General features: G+C 41.5%; 1 protein-coding gene and 1 pseudogene across 1 annotated transcript; one reads left to right on the plus strand and one right to left on the minus strand.

Moving 5' to 3' along the window:
* The first annotated feature begins 10,782 nt into the window (after positions 1 to 10,782).
* On the plus strand, positions 10,783 to 10,885 carry LOC141135805 (U2 spliceosomal RNA; annotated as a pseudogene).
* Positions 10,886 to 23,227: 12,342 nt separating this feature from the next.
* Positions 23,228 to 24,280, minus strand: LOC141134070 (uncharacterized). The gene has a single exon (XM_073623656.1). It carries the CDS (start codon positions 24,278 to 24,280, stop codon positions 23,333 to 23,335), a length of 948 nt encoding a protein of 315 aa, XP_073479757.1. The 3' UTR covers positions 23,228 to 23,332.
* Positions 24,281 to 24,672: the final 392 nt, after the last annotated feature.

The raw sequence follows: 24,672 nt of genomic DNA on the forward strand, positions 1-24,672 counted from the left end.
CAGTGCCGGTGACGTCAGTGGATCACACATGCTCTGACTCTTCTCCACAGACCACAATGGGGCTAGCTGGGGCATCGGGCCAAGCATATGCAAGATGGGGGTATTCATTTCTGCACCCCCCTCTAAATTTTGCACCCTGGGCAACAGCACCAGCTGCCCCCCCCCCCAAAGCTACGCCACTGGGCAGGGGTGCTGGAGCATAAATGCATGTGTAATCTGTAACGTGCACCGAAAGGTGTATTGTAACACACTGTGAGGCAAAATTGTGATTCAGCCTTAAAGAATAAGTTCACTTTTTAGAAAAAATAATTAACGCACATTCTTTTTGCAGGTAAAGCATTGCACCAGCAATCAGCAGGTCTCTTGCAGATCTGTCAGTGTATCTGTGTGCCAAGCAGATACACTGACAGGAAAAATCAATGAACTACCACGGTGCTTTACTGAGCCATGGTAGTTCATTGAGAACTACAAGCTGACAAAAGGCATGTATTGCAAGATCCAGAGTCACTGTTGGGGTCCCACGCTGTGCACAGCAGGTTCTCCATGCTCCTAGCCAGGTGGATGATAGCCGGAACACCGGGATCCAGCCCAACGGTATCGTAACCAGCGTGGAACGCACTCAGAGCCTCGGACCAGATGTGACATCAGAACGTGTCAGGTTATGCATTTCAAAGCTTCCACTTTTTCCTCAGAGGTCTATCATCCACCTAGCTAGGAGCGTGGAGAACTGTCACATACCTGGTCGGAGTCTGAAGTGACGAGGTCACTCTTGTATCTCACTCTTGTGCCCAGGTCCCGCTGGGAGTGGACACAGAAGGAACCAAGGGACAGGAGGAACAGGAGTGCCTGCGGATGTTGCCCCGGAAGCTTGAAGCAGAAGATGCAACTCTTGGGAGGCAGAAAGTCGCAGCAGGTCGCAGGATTGTAGTTGCAGATACTCGGGAGGCAGTGTAGAGCCAAACAGGAGACAGAAGCAAAGTCACTAGGATAGCTGGGATCGGTAGCAGGGGGGCAGCAAAGTACCAAGACTGTGCTGTGTCCACATCCCACAGGCTGTTCTACAAGATTAAGGACACTGGGCACTAAGGCTGCCACCTGTCCCATTTGATACACACAGGAACATATTGAACATGTAAATGGCTTCTCTCCTGTGTGAACCTTCTGATGGACAGTAAGATTATACATTAGTGAAAAGCACTTGTTACATTCTGAACATCTAAAAGGCCTCTCTCCTGTGTGGATCATCTAGTGTTTAGTAAGATTAGCTATTTCTGGGAAGCACTTGTTACATTCTAAACATCTGAAAGGTTTCTCTCCTGTGTGGACCCTCTGGTGATTGAACAGCTCTAATTTACTACTAAAACCTTTATTACATTCAGAACACAGATATGGATATTCTTCTGAATGAGTCCTCCAATGACGGACAAAACATTCTTTTAATCTGAAACATATATTACATTCAGAGCATTGATATGGCTTCTCTCCTGTGTGAATCTTCTGGTGTTGAGTAAAACCAGACATTTTTGAGAAGCACTTGTTACATTCTGAACATTTAAAGGCTCCACCCCTTTGTGAATCCATTGGTGTTTCAGGAGCATTGTTTTTTTTGCTGAAACATTGATCACATTCAGTACACTGATATGGCTTCTCTCCTTTGTGAATCATCTTGTGTTCAGTCAGTGAACTATTGCATGAAAACTTTTGATTACATTCTGAACACTGGTATGGCTTCTCTCCTGTGTGACTTCTCTGGTGCCGAATAAGATGACTCTTTTGTCTGAAGCTCTTGTCACATTCTGAACACATAAATGGCTTTTCTCCTGTGTGAATCCTCTGGCACTGAATAAGTAGGTCCTTTCCAGAGAAGCTCTTGTCAAATTCTGAACGCATAGATGGTCTTTCCTCTGTGTGAGTCCTCTGATGATGTATGAAATTTAGATTTTACCCCAAAGAATTTGTCACAATCAGTGCAAGAAACGAGCTTTTCACCTGCACCATCCATCATATTTTGCTGTAAAGACCTTTCCCAATTCATCTCTTTAACCACTTAAGCCCCGGACCATTTGGCTGGCCAAAGACCAGAGCACTTTTTGCAATTCGGAACTGCGTCGCTTTAACTGACAATTGCACGGTCTTGCGATGTGGCTCCCAAACAAAATTGACGTCCTTTTTTTCCCTACAAATAGAGCTTTCTTTTGGTGGTATTTGATCACCTCTGCAGTTTTCATCTTTTGCGCTATAAACAAGAAAAAAAAGCGCTAATTTTGAAGGAAAAGCTATATTTTTACGTTTTGCTTTATTAAATGTCCTCAAAAATATATAAAAAACATTTTTTCCTCAGTTTAGGCTGATACGTATTCTTCTACATATTTTTGGTAAAGAAAGTACAGCGTTTATTGATTGTTTTGCTCAAAAGTTATAGTGTCTACATAATAGGGGATAGTTTTATGGCATTTTTTTTACTAGTAATGGCGGCGATCAGCGATTTTTATCATGACTGCGACATTATGGCGGACAGATCGGACACTTTTGGTGCTATTTTGGGATCATTCACATTTATACAACGATCAGTGCGATTAAAAATGCATTGATTACTGTGTAAATGTGACTGGCGAAATCTCTGTGAGATTTCATAGCACTACCATGGACAGTGAGAAAGACTCTTCTATGATGTCACATGCTATGGGAGGAGAAGTGGGTGTGGCAATGCATTTTCTGGGCTCTGCACCCCTTATCAATCCTGCTAAGGGAAGATGTACTTTGGCTTATAAGCCCAACATAGCAGGACCAGGAAAGAGGCACTGAAGTGAAGGCTTGATGTTCAGAGAATTAAATATGGCATCCTCAATAAATACACATTATTAAATAAACAATAGAGATATAGCAAAAGGAACAATATAATGAATAGAGCAGTCTGCACTGATGCATCCGATAGCTTAAGGTGGTTGTAGATTTAAGACATGAAATATGAAGAAAGCATATCCCTCTATAATGTATACCTGCCTCTATTAACAGCACTAAGTGTCATTTCTGTCTGCTGCTTCATTCCTCTGCTATCAGCATGAGTCACTTCTGACAAGTTTTCCTGACACCAAGAGAAAAAAGGTGACAGGGGAGGGAACTTGAAGCAGATTGACAGCATCAGCTCTGTTCCTGTGTTCTGTCTGAAGGGGATTTCTCTTCCCCCCAGTCTGCGGAATGTAATTTCAGATCTCTGCTCCCCTTTTTTCTGAACTCTCAGGCAAGCTTTATAAATTCTGCACTTTTAATAGAGAAGCCTGCACATAAACAAGTACAACTTATGTAGAAGGATTTGTGTCATCTCTGTGTATCACATGAGGCCAGTCACATTACTGGGTGTATGTGAAGATTTACAACCACTTTATCGTCAAACAAACATGACAATGGAATGGTGAACTGCAAGACCCAGCAATACCAGACATGATTCTATAACACCATAACAATACTGAATAGTCAGTAAGATGAATGCAATATTAAAAGACAATATTGAAACACATATGTCACATGATCAGAAAACAGAAGAAACAAGAAGAAATATGTATATAGACAAATGGATACATAAATATACACTATATTGTCAAAAGTATTGGGACGTCTGCCTTTACATGCACATGAACATTGATAGCATCCCAGTCTTGGTCCGTAGGGTTCAATATTGAGTTTTCCCCCCTCTGCAGCTATAACAGCTTCAACTCTTCTGGGAAGGCTGTCCACAAGGTTTAGGAGTGTGTCTATGGAAATGTTTAACCATTCTTCCAGAAGTGCATTTGTGAGGTCAGTCCCTGATGTGGACGAGAAGGCCTGGCTTGCAGTCTTCTCCCAAAGGTGTTCTATTGGGTTGAGGTCAGGTCTCTGTGCAAGCTAGTCAATTTCCTCCACCCCAAACTCATTCATCCATGTCTCTATGGACCTTGCTTTGTACACTGGTGCACAGTCATGTTGGAACAGTAAGGTGCCATCCCCAAATTGTTCCAACAAAGTTGAGACCATGAAATTGTCCAAAATGTCTTGGTATGCTGATGCCTTAAGAGTTCCTATCACTGGAACTAAGGGGCCAAGACCAGCCCCTGAAAAACAACCCCACACCATAATCCCACCTCCACCAAATGATTTGGACCAGTGCACAAATCAAGGTCCATAAAGACATGGATGAGCGAGTTTGAGGTGGAGGAACTTGACTGGCCTGAACAGAGTCCTGACTTCAACCCAATAGAACACCTTTGTGATGAATTAGAGCGGTGACTGCAAGCCAGGCCTTCTCATCCAACATCAGTGCCTAACCTCACAAATGTGCTTCTGGAAGAATGGTCAAATATTCCCATAGACACACTCCTAAACCTTGTGGACAGCCTTCTCAGAAGAAATGAAGCTATTATAGCTGCATAGGGTAGGCCAACTCAGTATTGAACCCTACGGACTAAGACTGAGATGCCATTAAAGTTCATGTGCATGTAAAGGCAGGTGTCCTAATACCTTAGACAATATAGTGTGTGAGTGTATATATATTATCTATCTATCTATCTATCTATCTATCTATCTATCTATCTATCTATCTATCTATCTATCTATCTATCTATCTATCTATCTATCTATCTAGATAGATAAACACATTATAGTCAAAATTATTAGATGACAAAACTAGATTACATTCAGATATAAAATGTATAAAAGGCATACTAAAATATATATTACTGTAATAATTTAATTTTATAACGTGAAATAATGCATGTAAATCCATTTAGTAAATGCAGGGTGTAAAAGAAACTGTAACTAATAATTAGAAAATACCTCTATAGGCTTAAAATAGTGAATACACCCCTCACATTTTTGTAAATATTTTATTATACCTTTTCATGTGACAACACTATAGAAATGACACTTTGCTACAATGTAAAGTAGTGAGTGTACAGCTTGTATAACAGTGTGAATTTGCTGTCCCCTCAAAATAACTCAACACACAGCCATTAATGACTAAACTGCTGGCAACAAAAGTGAGTACACCTCTAAGTGAAAATGTCCAAATTGGGCCCAATTAGCCATTTTCCCACCCTGGTGTCATGTGACTCTTTAGTGTTACAAGGTCTCAGGTGTGAATGGGGAGCAGGTGTGTTAAATTTGGTGTTATCGCTCTCACTCTCTCATACTGGTCACTGGAAGTTAAACATGGCACCTCATGGCAAAGAACTCTCTGAAGATCCAAAAAAAAGAATTGTTGCTCTACATAAAGATGGCCCAGGCTATAAGAAGATTGCCAAGACCCTGAAACTGAGCTGCAGCACAGTGACCAAGACCATACAGCGGTTTAACAGGACAGGTTCCACTCAGAACAGGCCTCGCCAAGAAGTTGAGTGCACGTGCTCAGCGTCATATCCAGAGGTTGTCTTTGGAAAATAGACGTATGAGTGCTGCCAGCATTGCTGCAGAGGTTGAAGGGGTGGGGGATCAGCCTGTCAGTGCTCAGACTATACGCCGCACACTGCATCAAATTGGTCTGCATGGCTGTCGTCCCAGAAGGAAACCTCTTCTAAGGATGATGCACAGGAAAGTCTGCAAACAGTTTGCTGAAGACAAGCAGACTAAGGACATGGATTACTGGAACCATGTCCTGTGGTCTGATGAGACCAAGATAAACTTATTTGGTTCAGATGGTGTCAAGAGTGTGTGTTGGCAACCAAGTGAGGAGTACAAATACAAGTGTGTCTTGCCTACAGTCAAGCATGGTGGTGGGAGTGTCATGGTTGGGGGCTGCATGAGTGCTGCCGACACTGGGGAGCTCCAGTTCTTAGAAGGAACCATGAATTCCAACATGTACTGTGACATACTGAAGCAGAGCATGATCCCCTCACTATGTAGACTGGACCACAGGGCAGTATTCCCTATACATGATAATGACCCCAAACACACCTCCGATACGACCACTGCCTTGCTAAAGAAGCTGAGGGTAAAGGTGATGAAGATGAAGATGAAGACACGTGACGGTGTCGTAACGCGTGGGGATTGGCTGGAACGATATACACACCAGGAAGACAAGTGAGAGGGCGTTGAGAACGCCAGACTGTTCGTTTATTACTCTGCCTGTTTTTAATGACTAATATGTAAGCACAATACTTAGACTCAGAATAAATATCCCTTTTACTCATGATATTACATTAGTGGAGCCTTCCTTCTCTCTCCCCCTTCCCCCATTTTGTTTCTTTCCCCACCACTGAGGTAATAAGAACGGAACGGTGTAGGAGTAGCAATGGAGGACTAACAGAGAAGAAGATATGGACCACACCAATAGCATCCGTACCAGGAATTTACAATCCCACAATGCTTCTTTAATATAACCTGAATGTGAGAGTCTTGTGAGACCACATACAGGAGACACCACTAGGAATGTTACAAGTTTACCAGATTGTACTGAAAATCAGCCAGCTAGGGATCAGACAACTAGAGGGTCCCCATCAACCTATTTTTTATAGAGACTTTCTATATTTAAAGACCTGATTGCTATTTATTTCATTTGTATACAGTCCCGCAGTGGACTCTTTGGACTTTGATTTCTGTTTACAATTATTTATTTGTTTATTAATTTATTCATTTCTAATTCTATGGTGCTTTTCCTTACGCTATAGCACTGATGTGCACCATTCATTTTGTGTAACATCCATTGCAGTTGTGTGATATTATTTTCACTATACCACTTGCACTTAGTAACACTCATTAGGTCTTAGCGGCTGCGGTATTTAGACTGCAATATAGAGACAACTGGTTTTTGCAGTTTCAGCTATACAGACCAATACCACCATTTTTTGTCAACTTTATTTTTGCAATTCACTGCATTCACTTCATGCACTTTATTCTACTTCACCATTAGGTACTAGTGGCTGCAGGAACAGACTGTAATGTGGAGACCAGAGGTCCTTACAGTGTAGCTTGTATATGCCATTATTACCAGTTATTATTTACTATTTATTCACTTTTAATACATTTACTTTATTGTGTATATATTGATGCACCCTATTTCACGTAGTTGTCATTTGACTCACTTACTCAATATTGCACAAAATTCCTTTTATTATTTACAAAGACAAGTGTGTCTTGCCTACAGTCAAGCATGGTGGTGGGAGTGTCATAGTCTGGGGCTGCATGAGTGCTGCCGACACTGGGGAGCTACAGTTCATTGAGGGAACCATGAATGCCAACATGTACTGTGACATACTGAAGCAGAGCATGATGCCCTCACTATGTAGACTGGACCACAGGGCAGTATTCCAACATGATAATGACCCCAAACACACCTCCAAGACCACCACTGCCTTGCTAAAGAAGCTGAGGGTAAAGGTGATGGACTGGTCAAGCATGTCTCCAGACCTAAACCCTATTCAGCATCTGTGGGGCATCCCTAAAGGGAAGGTGGAGGAGCACAAGGTCACTAACATCCACCAGCTCTGTGATGTCGTCATGGAGGAGTGGAAGAGGACTCCAGTGGAAACCTGTAAAGCTCTGGTGAACTCAATGCTCAAGAGGGTTAAGGCAGTGCTGGAAAATAATGGTGGCCACACAAAATATGGACACTTTGGGCCTAATTTGGACATTTTCACTGTTTTTGTCACACATCATATTTGTTCATTTAGATTGTGGTACAATGCCCTATTTATTATTTATTTGTTGCTGTGAAAAGTATCTCACTGCTTCATAATCACTATTTATGTATTATTTTTTACTACCAGCATGGTTATAAATTCATATACTTGTGATTTTTGTTGGGTTTAAATAAATAAAATTTCACCCACTGAGAATTTTTCATAGAGAATACATTTATCAATTTTTATATTTTTGATGTACATACTATATGTATATTTACTTGGCTTTACAGGGTCTAAGAGGCTAATGACACACTGGACACCAAGTTTAGAGCATTAAATCTTACAGTGAAACAGATTAAACAACCTAGACTCAAATCAAAAAGCTAAAACATCAGGAGTAGGATTATTATTTTCAAAAAGTGAAAGCTATTTTCAGCTGTGACCAATGAGAACAAAAAGGTCATATTAGTTTGGAAATGTTTTTGAACTAAATATGTGTGCTCGGCAGTTTAATTGAGAATGTTGCAGGAATCTAAAGATAGTTAAGCCTGAGGATTGGGTGATTCTACCTGAACGAATAGAATGGAAGAATAAACTTTGTTTTCCAATATTGATTTCATTAACCTCTTCGCACCGAGCTTACTGAAATATGCGGCCTTGGCGCAGAGTGGTCACATATTTGCGTGCAATAGCGTCAACAGTGCTGTGCCGAGAGCACGAGCCTTGCACGCTCCCGACACAGTGACCAGCAGCTCACGGAAAGTTCCCAATCGCCATTTGCAATCGGGACTTTTCCGATTATGTGACGGCTGTGACAGCCAATCACATCGGTCACATGGCCATCAGCCCTGCGCCACCTCTCTGCATTGCAAACCCCTTAAAGGGCCAGCGGCCGCCAGCACCAAGGGGTTAATAATGTTATTCCATGAACAAATTCATATTTAGATTTAGTGGTTTCTACCGGGAAAAGTAGAGAGCATGAATCTCCCTAATGGGGATATAAACATCAATGTGTTCTAATCCTTTTACACTCAATCCAAAACAAAACTATTTGTATAGGAAAAAGATAGCAACACGCTTAAAAGCCTAAAGACTTAAATTGTTATTAAAATACATTTAGCTAGGAAATCCTCAAATCACCATCTGACAGTTAGAAAGGAGCAAACACAATGATCCTACCTGGTATGGTTTAGTATTGGGATCCTTCAGCTTCTCTGTGTTCTCTTTATCTGCCTATAATCATTCTACCTGTCTGGGTTCTGTCTTAATTTATATTGACATCAACCTCATTCACTAACATATGGAGTCTCTGATACGAAAGTAATACTCTGTTCCTTGTTTCATTTTTATCTTTATTTAAATTTTTTTGTGAAACCACATATGAAACATCTAATCACGACATTCAGGTTTTACTACAATCCAGTTTGTGGAAATCTGTTGACAGTATTGTTACTATTAACACTAAATGAAGAATGTTTAAAAAATTAGGAGGTTCTGCATTGGCTAAAAAATGATTTATTTACTACAACAAAAAGTCCTAAAGGTCATTTACATGTAAATGTTTAGTTAAAGAGGAGGTACACCCGAGGTCCAGTAAAAAAAAAAAAAAAAAATTAAAAGTCAGTAGCTACAAATACTGCAGCTGCTGACTTTTAATTGGACACTTACCTGTCCCTGGGTCCAGCAATGCGGGGGATCGAAGCCCCGCTTGTCTCCCCCTCCGTTCAGCGGCGCCGGCATTGCAACTGTGGGCGCCGGGCTGTGGCTTCACAGCCTGGCACCCACTGCACATGCGTGAGCGGCGCCGCGCGCCGTGATTGGCCGCTCAGTCATTTGGGACCTGTAATGGGTCCCAGATGATTGACAGGAGGGAGGGAGCAGAGCTGAGCCCTTCCTGTGCCGAGGGGGAAGTGATGTCACCAGCCCAGGCACTGGAAGAGGCAGACTACGAGGGACCACCTAGCAACAGGCATTTAGAGGTAAGTAAAAAAAAAAAAAATATCCAAATGTTTCTTTATATTTTTTTTTTTAATTTTTCATGTAGTTTTTTTAATTTTTTTGGGTGGAACCCCACTTTAAGATTTTTCTCCAGTCATATGACAGGTTATTTAACATTTGAAGGTTGGAGGGAAGACAATAGCGGAGAATGTACATGTAAAATCCATGGGTAATTAGGAGTAATGTTAAGTGAAACTTCTGACATCTACATAGCTGGAATACTTGATAAATAGTGGCTATCGCCTGAAGATAGATTTTTGTTACTATCATTATTATCATCACAATGATTGTACTAAATTTCTTGTGTATTGTAATGCTGATTTGTTTAATAAAAATTTTCTGTTAAAAAAAAAAATCCATGGGTAGTACTTATTAGCATTTATAATTTATGATACAATGATTGAACACAAATAACAGTAGAAGCTGTAGGGGGTATACAGAGGATGTTTTTGACCTTACAGTTTCATATAAAAAGATACCTATTACTTTTGTTCTGTTTTTTTTTTTTTTTTTTTTGCTTCGTAATTATACTGTGTCCTCAAGAAGAAATTTATAATACAGCCTATAGTATACATAGAAATTGAAGCACCACACCAAAATGTTTGTGTCTGAAAAGAAAAGGTTATTCCAAATATGAAAAATTAGGGCAAAAATATAAAATAAAAGGTAGAAGTAAAAAAGAAAAAAAAATACTCCTTGAGTGATGATGAAATAAAAAAACTGAGGGAGCTGTCATTCGATGAGAAGTACCATAAGGATAGGTCATGTGTGCAGAGTCTGTCATGCTTTTTCTTTTTGAATAAATGGGTGATAGGGGGGCGCTAAGTGATTATATTATATACCTTATATGACCATATAACATGTGCATAAAATATACCTTATATCAGACAATATAACCTGAAATAAAGTGAACATATGCATAAATTAACCATATGTGATATGAAAAAAGTGATAAAAAAAATTATAAGTCCATAATATCCAATGTTGTGTCTTGATTAGTAGACCCACACCGAAAAACAAAAGGGAATTCCTTCACAATATATAAATAAATCCACCAAATGTGCTCAGAATTGAAAAACGTCTCACCAAGTGGATGTGACCTCTTTACTTAAAAAGAAGGTTTAAAGCGCTATTGGAAAATCCTGGAGTGTATACCCTAGGCTAAGAAATGGATCCTCTGTAGTGTGATCTCCTCGCTTCTCGGCCTTTTGGCTAAGATCAAGTGTAGTATCTGTTCTTATCAGTTTCCAGAGGAGGCGCTGTGTCACTCTCATGGGAGAGGGCCAGCAATTCCAATGGTGTTATAGTGCCTGGAAGGGCGGTTTCAGCAGGGACTACGCCGAGCTGCCCGACAGATACTGGAGGCCGGCCAATGGTTGAGTCTGAGCCGTCTGGAAGGGTGCTCCTGGTGAGAATGGGTGCTGCATCTGGGTCTGGCCGGAGCGTCGGGTCCCTGGCCTTCTGGCCTAGATTGTGGTAGCTCTAGCTACGAACAGTGTTTCGGGAGAGAACACCAGCTCCTCTTTTGGTGGGAGGGAGGAGCGGTTAGTATTTCCCAAATGTAATTAGGAAGGAGTGATGGGAGCGACGGTGGGGCCTGATGGTAAAGGGCTCTCACCAAGCTCCCAGAACTTCATGCCTTCCTGCCTGGATTTGGGGCCGCTGTGGTCTCGGCTGTTGGTCAGGGTTGGGGTTTGAAAGCCTATGGAGTATGTGCCCCTGGAGTGGCAGTCCAGGGGTGCCAAAAAACCACTGTGAGTGAGGGTCACTTTGATTTGAGGCACCACGGTCACTGCACCATATGACACGCTTTTTTAACACCTGCCTCTTGGGCCGGGCCTTTTGGCTGGGACCAGAGGAATTTTTTATTCCGTCCGGAGGGCCTGGTCATTGTTTCACCATCTTTTGCCACCTTTTCACTCTCCTCTCCACTTATTCCTTCCCCATTTTATTTTATTTATTGCCTGTGTTTGTCACTTTTTGTATTTTTGTGTTGTACACGGTTTGTTGCACTGTGTGATGAGTAGGGTTGCAGGTTCTCGGGCCTGCCCTGAAAGTCTTGGGAGGGGGTGGACATGGCCTTTTGGCTTAGTTCACCCTCTTTCATGGGGTCTCCCTTCGGGGGAGCCTCACCTAGCACTTGGGTAGGTCTGTTTCGGCAGGCCCTCCAGAGAAAGGGGTCCGTCTGGTTTCAGCCAGATGGACCAAGTGTAAGTACCCTTGTCCCCGTCTGGAGCCTAACGCCCCGGGGGATTCAGGGCAAGGTCCTCTGATTTTAGAGGACTTGTGTACCCGTTGCACTTTTTTGTGTTTCACTCTTTATGTGTGTGCACATTTTTTTGGCACCGGGTGAAGTTTTTGGGTGTGTTTGCAAAAAGCTCTGTCAGACTGTAATGTTAATATTCTGGTGGGTAGCTGGGGGCATTAAAACTGTGACTTTTACCACCCTATGGCTGCCAATGTGAAAGAGCACTTACTATCTTTGTTGTTTTATATGTTTAATGTTTTTATACATCCAGTAGAATTTAAAGAATTTATTAAGGTAGTTTTTATCAAGGCATCATTTAAATAGGGGCGCTGTGTTCAAGCAATTATAACTGAAGCAACAGAGCACACCTCACAAGTAGAATCAGGGGTGTGGACGAGAACCCACTTGTGCCTATAGTACCAAAACTAATTTACATTTTACATATCAATTTTCCAAATAGATTCTCTAAGCAATATAAATGCAAATACATAAGTTCAACACAAACATTACATTGATTACAGGCTCTGTACTGGGGAGTTGCTCTTTTTTTTTTCTATTGTGCTATTGTAACAATTGTTTTGATGTTTATTCTGAGTTTTCTTAAAAATAAAAACAACTTGACTGGATTTCCGCATCACTATTTTCATTATTGATGTCAGATTTCAATATCCCTTATGTAGGAGTCACATCTGTAAGGGTGGTGTGTGTGTTATGTTGAGAGTCGTTAGAAAATAAATATTTAGGATGAGCATTGCCAGGCAATAGGAACTCTCTGAAGATGTGATAATTGAATTAGGAGCCTAAAGCCTGTTACAAGGTTTAAGTTTTTTGTTCAACCCAGTGCGCTGAACGAAAAAAAAAGAGGAACTTGAGAGGAGATTGCTGTACTAACATTGCATAGTTACTGCAGCAATCTCACGCTGTACTATTGTATTCTGACAGGGGGACTGCCCCCATGCCAGAACACATCAGTGAGCGCTCACAGCCATTGGCTGCCAACGCTGATCAAATGCCGATCGGATGCTGGTTTTCGGTTGGCTTCCGGCTTCTGTCGAACAGGCTGATGTACACATGGGCCGTATGTCAGCCAGTTTCTGTTAAACTGACTGATACCAGCCGATATTGGACCCATGCGTACCAAGCTTAACCATTTAAGCCCCGGACCATTTGGCTAGGAAAAGACCAGAGCGTTTTTTGCGATTCGGCATTGCGTCGCTTTAACTGACAATTGCGTGGTCGTGCGATTGTCAGTCAAAATTGATGTCCTTTTTTCCCCACAAATAGAGCTTTCTTTTGGTGGTATTTGATCCCCTCTGCGGTTTTTATTTTTTGCGCTATAAACAGAAAATAGCGACAGTTTTGAAAAAAACACATTATTTTTTACTTTTTGCTATAATAAATATCCCTAAAAAATATATAATTTTTTTTCCCTCAGCTTAGGCCGATATGTATTCTGCTACATATTTTTGGTTAAAAAAAATCACAATAAGCGTTTATTGATTGGTTTGCGCAAAAGTTATAGCGTCTAGAAAATAGGGGATCGTTTTGTGGCATTTTTAATAATAATAATTTTTTTTTTACTAGTAATGGCGGCGATCAGTGATTTTTATTGTGACTACAACATTATGGCAGACAGATCAGACACTTTTGGCGCTATTTTGGGACCATTCACATTTATACAGCGATCAGTGCAATTAAAAGTGCATTGATTACTGTGTAAATGTGACTGGCAGTGAAGGGGTTAACCACTAGGTGGTGGGGAGGGGTTAAGTGTGTCCTAGGGAGTGATTCTAACTGTGGGGGGGGAAGGCTATGTGTGACATGACACTGATCACCTCTCCCGATTACAGGGAGCTGTGATCAGTGTCCTGTCACTAGGCAGAACGGGGAAATGCTTGTTTACATCAGCATTTCCCCGTTCTTCCTCTCCGTGAGACGATCGCGGGTATTCCCACGGACATCGAGTCCGTGGGACCCGCGATCACACTGACAGAGGTCGCGATGGGCGTGCGTGCGCCCGCAAACCGCTTCTTAAAGGGCAACGTACAGGTATGTTAATCTGCCTGTACGTGCCCTTCTACCGACGTATATCAGCGTGAGCCGGTCGGCAAGCGGTTAAGTGCCAAGTGCTACAATGGTACCAGAGACTTTGGGGCTGATTTACGAACATGTTGGCGCATTTGCGTGCACAGGAATAGTTATTGCGACATGGCGCGTACTTAAACGAATAGAAACCAGCTGGTGACTTGCACCGGATGCGCTGAATCGTTGCGCGCATGGGCACAGACACATTCTTAGATACAGAACAGACGTCGGGCACTTGCTCATTGTAATGCTGATCATGTTAATGAGCTTTTCCTTATCACATGGAGAATATTGCTTCCAGTTTTATTCCATTCATTAATTTCTTTTTGAAACAACTCAATAATCATTCTAGAGATCTTCCTCCTATCAACAACTGTGCGGATGTTCCCTGGACTTGGATGTGAAATGTCATAATTGTCAAAATGTAATTGTGTGCATTTTATGGTGATAATCTATAATCATTGGTGGACCTGAAACTTCCATGAAAACATCTTCTTAATACATGTCTGTATATTATGCATTCTGGACAATTCATTTCCCCATACACTGTGCAATGTGATTGAATAACATATAAATCTACTCATCTATCTGAGCAATTCTTTCCCCATACACTGTGCAATCTGATTGGATGCTGTTTAAATCCACTCATTTGTCTAAACAATTCTTTCCTCATACACTGTGCAATGTGTAAAGGGTTAATACCCAAAAAGAGACAGCAGATTGTGTCTGGTGGTGTAGCTGATTAGTAACTCCTATTCAGAATGTGTCAGCACAAAACCAGATGCAGTTCCGTGCGTTTTTTTTCTGCCCTGAGGCTGGATTCACACCTATGCATTTTTAGTGCTTTTTGCATTTTGCAGATTTGCACTACAGAACGTGTTCCATAGGAAACCATGTTAAATGGACTGTACTGCAAATCTGCAAAATGCAATAAGCACTAAAACTGCATAGGTGTGATTCAGCCTCAGGGCCAGTTCACACCAGATGCAGGTCCATGCAGTTCCATTTTTTCTGCACCAATGCAGTCAGTTCTGGTCAGTTTCTGCACCAGAAACTGACTACATGGTGTGAACTAGAGCCATTGGAATACATGGAAAACACTGTGCATGCATTTTTAGTGCAATAAAAATCGCACGGAACTGCGTCTGGTGTGAACTAGCACTAAAAATGCATGCAGTGTTTTCCATGTATTCCAATGGCTCTAGTTCACACCATGCAGTCAGTTTCTAGTCAGTTCCTGTGCAGAAAAAAAGCGCTCGGAACTGCATCTGGTGTGAATTGGCCCTCAGAACTTTAGTTCTTAAAAAAACCAAAGGTAGTCACCCCTTTTTTTGAACAAGCGTGAAAAATATATTGCTCACAAAGAGCCCTTTCACACCGGGCCGCCCATAGCATCGGCGGTAAAATGCCGCTATTTTTAGCGGCGTTTTACCGTCGGATTAGCGGCGCATTTTGCCAGCTAGCAGAGCGCTTTTAACCCCCGCTAGTGGCCCAGAAAGGGTTAAAACTGCCCGCAATGCGCCGCAATAGCGGTGTTTTGCCGGCGGTATCCCAGCGTTGCCCCATTGATTTCAATGGGGAGCAGCGGCGGAGGAGCGGTAAACACACCTCTCCTTCACCGCTCCAAAGAAGCTGCTGGCAGGACTTTTCCTGATGTCCTGCCAGCGCAGCGCTCCAGCGTGAAAGCCCTCGGGCTTTCACACTGGAGACAAAGCTGCAGCTGTTTGAGGGCGGATTGCAGGCACTATTTTTAACGCTATAGCGTTGCAAAATGCCCTCGGTGTGAAAGGGGTCAATGAGGGGAGTATTTCCAGCATATTATCTGTGTGATCATGTGTGTGTCTATATATATATTATAATAAATCTATATTAAAAAAAACACACACACACGGCATACATTTATGCAGACTTTGACCATAAATATGTAATGTGTCTAGCCACTAAGGCCCGGTTCACACTGGTGCGATGCGAGAACACTGCAAATCCACTGCGGGTTCCCGCATCGCACCGACTCGCATGTCAGTTCACACTGCCATATGCGAATCGCTGGGGAGTGTCAATACATTGTTAACGACACCCCCAGTTCAGCTTGCATATCGCACTGTGAACTGACAGTTCGGACATGAATCGGATCGCATATGTGTGAACACACATGCCATCCGATTCTGGTCCGAACAGAAAAAAGGGTCCTGTGCGCGTTTGCACCGTATGCGGTGCGATATCAGCCATACTATCTGTATGGCTGATATCGCACCGCACAGACATCGCATGTAATGTGAACGGCAGTGCGCTGCGAATTACATGCGATGTCTGGCATCGCACAAGTGTGAACCGGGCCTTAAGGACCAAGCCTATTTCTATTTACAAGTTAAAATCTGTATTTTTTTGCTTGAAAATTAATTAGAACCCTCAAACATTATATGTATTTTTAGCAGAGTACAATGGATATCATTGCAATAATTTTTTCACACTGAGGCGTTTTGCAGGCACTAAAAGCGTCCTTTTCTTTATAGAGTCTGTATGAACAGAGTATAGTACATTCCAGTGGGTGCAGTGGAATTGGGTGGTAAATTAAAAGTTAGTATCCTATTTTTTTTACTAGTCATGGGTATGTTTAAACATGTCTATAAAGTTTTTTTGTTTTTTTTTGGAACAAAAAAAATAAAGTAGGTTATTTTTATACCTTTTTTGAAGATGAATATACCTAAGTTTTCTCATCTTTTAAGGTAAGTGTTTTTATTTTTTTCATTTTATTCATGTATTAACCAGTTCATTTGACTATAGGCCAGACGGGAGCTCTCTTGTACTGGGTTGACATCATATGATGTCCTCCTCAGAATGCGCAGCGTGCATGCCCCATGGGCTGCATTGTGATGCAATATTTCACCCACTGTGTCCACCGGACACAGCGAATGACAGGTCAGTGTACCGGCCCACTGCTGATACCATGTGATTGTCATGTGATCTTCTATGATTGGTCACAGCAATTGTACACAATGGATGGCTTCCATTCATGCCATTCATTTTGTACAATTGCGTTGATCTGTGATTGGTCACAATGGTCACATAGTACAGACAGGGCCAATCACAGTCCATGTGTACCATATGATTAGCTGTGGCCAATTACAATAATAAACAGTGAATTAATTTATTTATTTAAGTAAACATGGATGTTATTGATATTCACTGTTATAAGCAATCATAGTGTGAAAAAAAAACCTGGAGCACCTCCCCAGACTAGTACAGTGGTACTATGGTAACATCATGTTGTTCCAGTCATAGTATGCAAAATACAAATCATAAAAAGGAAAAAATGTAATAAAAAAGAAAAAAAAGTTAAAAAAAATTGATAGTCATATAAGGATGCTGTTATATTAAATGTGTTGCCCTAAATATAAAACAAAAATTCAAAACAGTAAAGTGAGTCCAATGTGACATACGATATGTGAAAGATGCTTGACTGTTGTATCATCAACTGCCTCCACCTTGTGAGTAAACCACCACCAAAAATCAAGATGTGTTCTTACCAGAGAGCATCGACCCCCTACTATGGGGGGGTCAACAAGGGATTGTGTGTTTGGGATACTCCAGCTCTATTGCGAGATCCACATGAGATGTGCAGGAGATGTAGTTTCAAATGGCCAATGGTAGAAACAGCGAATCCTCTCAATTCAACCGTAGCAGCAAGCAGCGTACCCCAAAAGAGAGATAAAACGCCAGACTAGTGTAAAACCCTTTTCCAACAGGATTTAATGAAGGTAATGCACTTACCATATATACTTGAGTATAAGTCGACCCGAATATAAGCCGAGGCACCTAATTTTACCACAACAAACTGGGAAAACTTATTGACTCGGGTATAAACCTAGGGTGAGAAATGCGCAGCTACTGTAAGTGGAAAAGAGGGTCAACAATGCCGATTTGCAACCTCACTGTGCCCATTTGCAGCCTCACTGTGCCCATTTGCAGCCATAGGTCCCCCGAACTTCAAACTCGGTAGTTAAGGATTCCTAGATGTCCCCTAGCTGCAACCAAAATTTGGCATCTCTGGACCCAAAGGGTCCCGAAATGACATTGCTGCAGATGGACACAGTTGACCGACTTTGGGGCCCCACATCTCAGGGCCACTTGGTGCTAGGAACCCCAAATGTGGTGTTAAAACCCAGTGGTACGACATATCCAAAGCTGGGGTTCCTAGCACCAAGTGGCCCTGAAATACGGGGCCCCTAAATCGGTTCAGAAAATGTCAAGCACTTTTCTGCAGCAGAGAATGACATTTTCCGAACCGACTTTGGGGCACCAGAAAAGTGCTTGAGTCGAGTATAAGCTGAGGGGGGCACTTTCAGCACAAAAAATGTGCTGAAAAACTCAGCTTATACTCGAGTATATACGGTACATCAAAATTGGATAAAAACAGCATATGCCAGAGACAGTGACTTCAAAATAGAAATTCTCTAATGGTGATCACAGGAAGTGACACCCTTACCTGACCGGTTTCATCACTAGAAGGACTTCTTCCGGGGCATGGATATACACAAATACATCAGAAAAGTTAATTTCAAAAGATATTTTTTATCCAATCCTATTAAGGAGGGGAGACTAGTGTCATCAGAGATTCAAAGCTCTCAATTGTCCAATGCCTCAATATTTAACCACTTGCTTACAGGGCACTTAAACCCCCCTCCTATCCAGACCAATTTTCAGCTTTCAGCGCTGACGCACACTTTGAATGACAATTGTGCGGTCATACAACACTGTACCCAAATGAAATTTTTATCATTTTTTCACCACAAATAGAGCTTTCTTTTGGTGGTATTTGATCACCTCTGCGGTTTTTACTTTTTATTTAAAAAATGTAAAAAACTGAATTTTTTTTTTTTTAAATGTTTATTTTTTTATATTTAGTTATAAAAAATTTTAAACGGGTAATTTTTTCTCCTTCATTGATGTACGCTGATGAGGCGGCAGTGATGGGCCCTGATAGGTGGCAGTGATGGGCACTGATGGGTGGCAGTGATGGGCAGCACTGGCAGGTGGCACTGATTGGCACTACAGGTGGGCATTGATAGGTGGTACTTGTGGGCATTGATAGGTGGCACTTGTGGGCACTGTTAGGTGGCACTTGTGGGCACTGTTAGGTGGCACTGTGGGCACTGTTAGGTGGCACTGTGGGCACTATTAGGTGGCACTGTGGGCACTATTAGGTGGCACTTTTAGTGGGCACTGATGAGGCAGATGTGCCTCTTCCACTTGGGGACCGATGTCCCTCACATCCGATCCGGTGATCGGATTTTTTTTCTACTCCCGCTGTCAGCGTGAGTAAAAAAAAAAACGATTACCGATCTTTTGTTTACATCATGTGATCAGCTGTCATTGGCTGACAGCTGATCACATGGCAAGGGGCCGGGACCGGCCCCTTACTTTGATCGGTGATCAGCCGAGTCTCAGTGACTCGGTGATCACAACGTGCCCGGCGCGCGCCCTCCAGGGCGCGCGCAGGGAGCGTGCACAGGGGAGGCCGTCATATGACGGCCTCCCGGGAATGTAGGTCCGCGCTTCGGCCATAGCGCGGATGTCTAGAGTTTAACCCTCCAGGTGGGATGGTGTCATCAGATTTAGAAAGGGTTCAAGTTAAAAATGTTAAAATGCAGGCCAATCTGGATCAAAGATTGCAACAATTGTGTGACCGCAAGGATCTAGTCATTAGACCTGCAGACAAAGGAGAGGGACTTGTTGTGTTGGATAAAAGTGATTATTTAGCTGAAATTAGGAAAGTCCTAAGTGATTAGGATACCTATGTTCCATTGAGAAGGAACCCTGGGGGTCCATATAAGAATGAGTTAGAGAAATTGGTTTCTAGAGCATATGCCCAGGGTATTGTAAACAAAAAATAATCTTTTATTCTTGTTCCTGCTGTCCTGAGAACACCCGTGATGTATTATTTGTCTAAGGTCCACAAGGACCCTATTTGCCCACCGGGACACCCTATTATCAGTGGTATTGACTCCGTGACGTCCCGGGTGGGCAAATGTATTGACACCTACCTTCAACCATTAGTTAAGAAAATGCCTTCTTATATTAAAAACACGAGAGCAGTTATTAATCTCATTAAGGACAGCCCCTTTCAGGAAGGATGGTGGCTGGTGATGGCGGATGTCACTTCGCTATACACTATATATCCCCATGACCTTGGCATAGCTGCAGTGTCACATTATCTAGATATGGACTCTGATTTGATTTCCATGCAGAAGGAGTTTATTTTAGATCTTCTCATATTTGCAGCATCCCACAATTATTTCTCATTAAGGGGTGAACTCTTTCTTCAGAATAGGGGTGTCGCAATGGGGGCTAAACATGCCCCAAGTATGGCCAATTTATTTATGGCCAAGTGGGAGGAGGATGTCATCTATGCCCAACAGGAGATCCACTTTTTAGGTCTTACGATTAGGGTGGAGGAGGGTCATTTGATGACCTCCACCTTTTTCAAACCTATGGATCATAATGCTTATATTTTGCGGGACAGTTGCCACCACCGGCCATGGCTGGAAGGGTTCCCCAAGGGACAATGTCTTCACATTAAGCGTAATTGTACATCCTGGGAGGACTTTGAATGACAAGCAGAAATTCTTACCCAAAGATTTATAGAGAAAGATTATGACCCTGTTTCTTTAGAGGCCACTTTGAATCAGGTTAGAGATATTGATAGGAATACACTACTTGTAGATAGGACAAATGAGCCCAAAAGTGAAAATGGATATCTGACCAATTTTTCCTTAATCACCTCCTATTCCACACAACATCTAGCTATTAGACGCATTATGTGTAAGCACTGGCATATTCTTTTAAACAATTAAGTTTTGGGCCCTGCTTTGCCTCCCAAACCCAAAGTTGTGTATAGGGGTGCCCCTTCTTTAAAAGATAAAATAGCATACAATATTCTGGAGATCTTATCTTTTTCATAGCCTTACTGGGTATTTTAGGTATGGACGCTGCCAGGTGTGTGGTCTCAATCAATGTAAAAAGAGAAAAATGTTGGAATTTTCTTCTGGAGTCACTTCTAAGAAATATACGGTTAGGTCCCTCATCACTTGCAGAAACACTCATGTGGTCTATTTGCTTCAGTGCCCATGTGGATTAGAGTATGTGGGCCGTACCACCCAGGCACTGAATGTAAGACTTAATGAACAGATAGCCAATATCCGTAAAGTGTATAAGAATTATAGCGTGTCTAGACACTATGATTTAATGCACAGTAGGGATCCAGCTGGAATGCTTTTTATGGGTATAGACAGTTTTACTTCTCACTGGAGGGGAAGCCTTAAAGTGAGAGAACTGTCCTAAATCTAAACTAAATGGATCTTTCTTCTCAAGAGTTACGTCACACACGGGTTAAATGTGGATTGGGATGTCAATTGTTTTCTGGATAATTCATAAATATATATATATTTTAAAAAATTAAAAATTTTATTTATTTTAATTGTATTATTTTTTCTTGTGTTTTAACTTTTGCTTACTGTTTTAACTTAATATACATTTGGTGTGCAAATGCTGTATTTGCTGTTTTCAATTTGCATGGGTCCAGATCCATCCTTTTCCCTTGTGGTAGTATGTAGGTTTTTTATTTTTTCAATCACAGGATGTGGTTGCTATTGGTAGAAGGGAGCTGAGATCTCAACGATTCCTGTATGTTGGATCACATGATCCCGTGTCACTTGGGGATGGGTCTACAGCAGAGTCATGCAACCATGGTGGATTATAACTTGGACATGGGTCTGACATGTCCGATCAGAATGAGGCTTGGCTGTGTGTGTTGTATCACAGAAAGCCTTTGTGACCAGAATAAGGCTTGGTCACATAGGATGGACCACACAGAGCGAAGGATGGAAACGAGGCTAAGACCTGTATGAAAAACTATTTATAGCGATGGCGGGGAAGGATTCTTATGCCCCGGAAGACGTCCTTTTAGTGACAAAACCGGTCGGGCAAGGGTGTCACTACACGCAATTAGAGGATTTCTATTTGGAAGTCACTGTGTCCGGCATATGCTGTTTTTATCCAATTTTGATGTAAGTGCATTACCTTCATTAAAACCTGTTGGAAAAGGGTTTTACACTATTCTGGCGTTTTATCTCTTGTTTGGGGTACGCTGCTTGCTGCTACGGTTGAATTGAGATAATTCTCTGTTTCTCTCATTGGTCATTTGGAGCTTCATCTCCTGTACATCTCATGTGGATCTCGCAATAGAGCTGGAGTATCCCAAACACACAAGCCCTTGTTGACCCCCCCCCCCCGTAATAGGGGTTCGACACTCTCTGGTAAGAGCACATCTTGATTATTGGTGGTGGTTTACTCACAAAGTGGATTGGTGATACAACAGTTGGTGATACAACAGTCAAGCATCTTTCACATATCGTATGCCATGTTGATGACTCTTGGACTCACTTTACTGTTTTGAATCTTTGTTTTTTTTATTAAGCGCAACACATTTAAAAAAAATTATTGTACCTGGCCAAATAGAATTCTTTAATTTTCTTTTTGTACTGGTACATGTTCCCCAGGGCAGTGCCCACCTCTATGCTATTTATTTTTTAAAACCCTTTGCCTATTAGCCCATAAAATTGGCATTTTTGATTTAACTGATTCAACTAATTGATTTTAGTGGGGTTCAGCATCAAAACACTCCTCAAACCAAACCCAGGACCGGGGACAGTTTATCTGATCCCTACCTGTTACATTAGGAGGAGTGGCTGTGTTTGTACAGATGCTGCACCTCCCTAGACTTACATGGGCTGCCTGCATGCAGCTCCCGGCAGCTCCAAAAACAGCTGTCTGCATAATCAAATAGCTGATTCACAGTGTACTGGTCCTGTGTGAATGAGGCCGTAGTTTGCAATTCAACTTTTTAAAACATTAATTCAAGGACTATTGACCATTTTTATTTTAGGTGCATATTTATCAATGATTTTGCCTGATATTAACCTGCAAAGCTGGCAGATACCTTTAAGTCAAGTCACTTTTGATTGCCATGCGAATTACATTCCTAGGAGGGGGGTGCATACTTTGCAGTGAACATTTTCAATAAACTTTCAGTACACTTCCCACATTCAACATATTCACATAAATCATTAGATCTGTTAGCCAAATGTTTATTCATAGTATACAGTAATTACAGTTTATTTTCACAGTGGCTCTGATGAATCCCTTTGTGTTGAATCAGATGTGTCTGCTGTCTAAAGCTCTAATCAGATTTGAACATTTAGTTCTATTTTCTTATGTGTGAGGTTTTTTTTTTGCTATTCTCCATGATTGTAAAACATTTTATTTTTAAGAACAAGGACACAACCTCTTTCCTGTAAGTTTTCTGATCACAAGAACATTTTTCTATGTGTACTAAGGACTTACTGAACATCTAAATGGCTTCTCTATGTCTTTTCAGGTGTTGAGTCAGATTTGACTTTTGTGAGAAGCACTTTGCACAATTTGAACATCTAAATGGCTTCTCACCTGTGTGGACCTTCTGGTGCACATTCAGGTTTGATTTACTTCTAAAACATTTATTACATTCAGGGCATTGATGTGACTTCTCTCCTGTGTGAATCCTCTGATGTTTAGAAAGACTGGATATTACTGAGAAGCACTTGTAACATTCCGGACATCTGAAAGGCTTCTCTCCTGTGTGAATCCTCTGATGTTTCATTAAATCAGATTTATTGTTAAAAGATTTATTGCATTCAGAGCATTGATATGGCTTCTCTCCTGTGTGAATCCTCTGATGTTTAGAAAGACTGGATATTTCTGAGAAGCACTTGTAACATTCTGGACATCTGAAAGGCTTCTCTCCTGTGTGAATCCTCTGATGTTTCCTAAAATCAGCTTTATTATTAAAAGATTTATTGCATTCAGAGCATTGATATGGCTTCTCTCCTGTGTGAATCCTCTGATGTGTATAAAGACGGGAAATTTCTGGGAAGCACTTGTTACATTCTGAACATCTGAAAGGCTTCTCCCCTGTGTGAATCCTCTGATGTCTTGTGAGCATTGATTTTCTGTAAAAATATTTATCACATTCAGTACACTGGTACGGCTTCACTCCTGTGTGAATCATCTTGTGATCAGTGAATGAACTAAGGTGAGAAAACTTTTGATCACATTCAGAACAATGGTATGGCTTCTCTTCTGTGTGAATCCTCAGATGCTGAATAAGATGATCCTTTCGTGAGAAGCTCTTGTCACATTCTGAACACATAAATGGCTTTTGCCCTGTGTGAGTCCTCTGATGATTAATTAAAGCAGTTTTTGCACTAAAAGATCTGTCACACTCAGTGCAAGAAAATGGCTTTTCACCTGCTCCATCCATCATACTTTGCTGTAAAGCTCTTTCACAATTTCTTCTCTTTAATCCACCTGCAATGAAATTTTAAATAAATGTTTATTTAAATGATTATAATACTAATAGGGTAGAAATTTAGTAACATTTGAAAGCATTCATGGTATTGAGAAATGTGCAATTTCAGAAATATAGTTTGTTTCGTTTGGAGACTTGGTAGCCAATTAAAAATGGAAAATTGATTTTGCTATACACTTTTCTCTAAAATGGCTATGTTACAACCCATTGTAATCTGCATTTTGTGGCCCATTAATAAAATGCAGGCTGCAGTTCGGAGGCTGTTGTAACTCATATGCCCAGTACACACAGTCGGATTTTTCCGACGGAAAATGTGTGATAGGACCTTGTTGTCGGAAATTCCG

This window comes from Aquarana catesbeiana, linkage group LG03 (assembly GCF_042186555.1).
Source record: "Aquarana catesbeiana isolate 2022-GZ linkage group LG03, ASM4218655v1, whole genome shotgun sequence".
NCBI classification, from domain to species: Eukaryota; Metazoa; Chordata; class Amphibia; order Anura; family Ranidae; genus Aquarana; species Aquarana catesbeiana.

Excerpts from the sequence above, each read along its gene's own strand:
- LOC141134070 (XM_073623656.1), bottom strand. The coding sequence starts at position 24,280 with ATGGATGGAGCAGGTGAAAAGCCATTTTCTTGCACTGAGTGTGACAGA.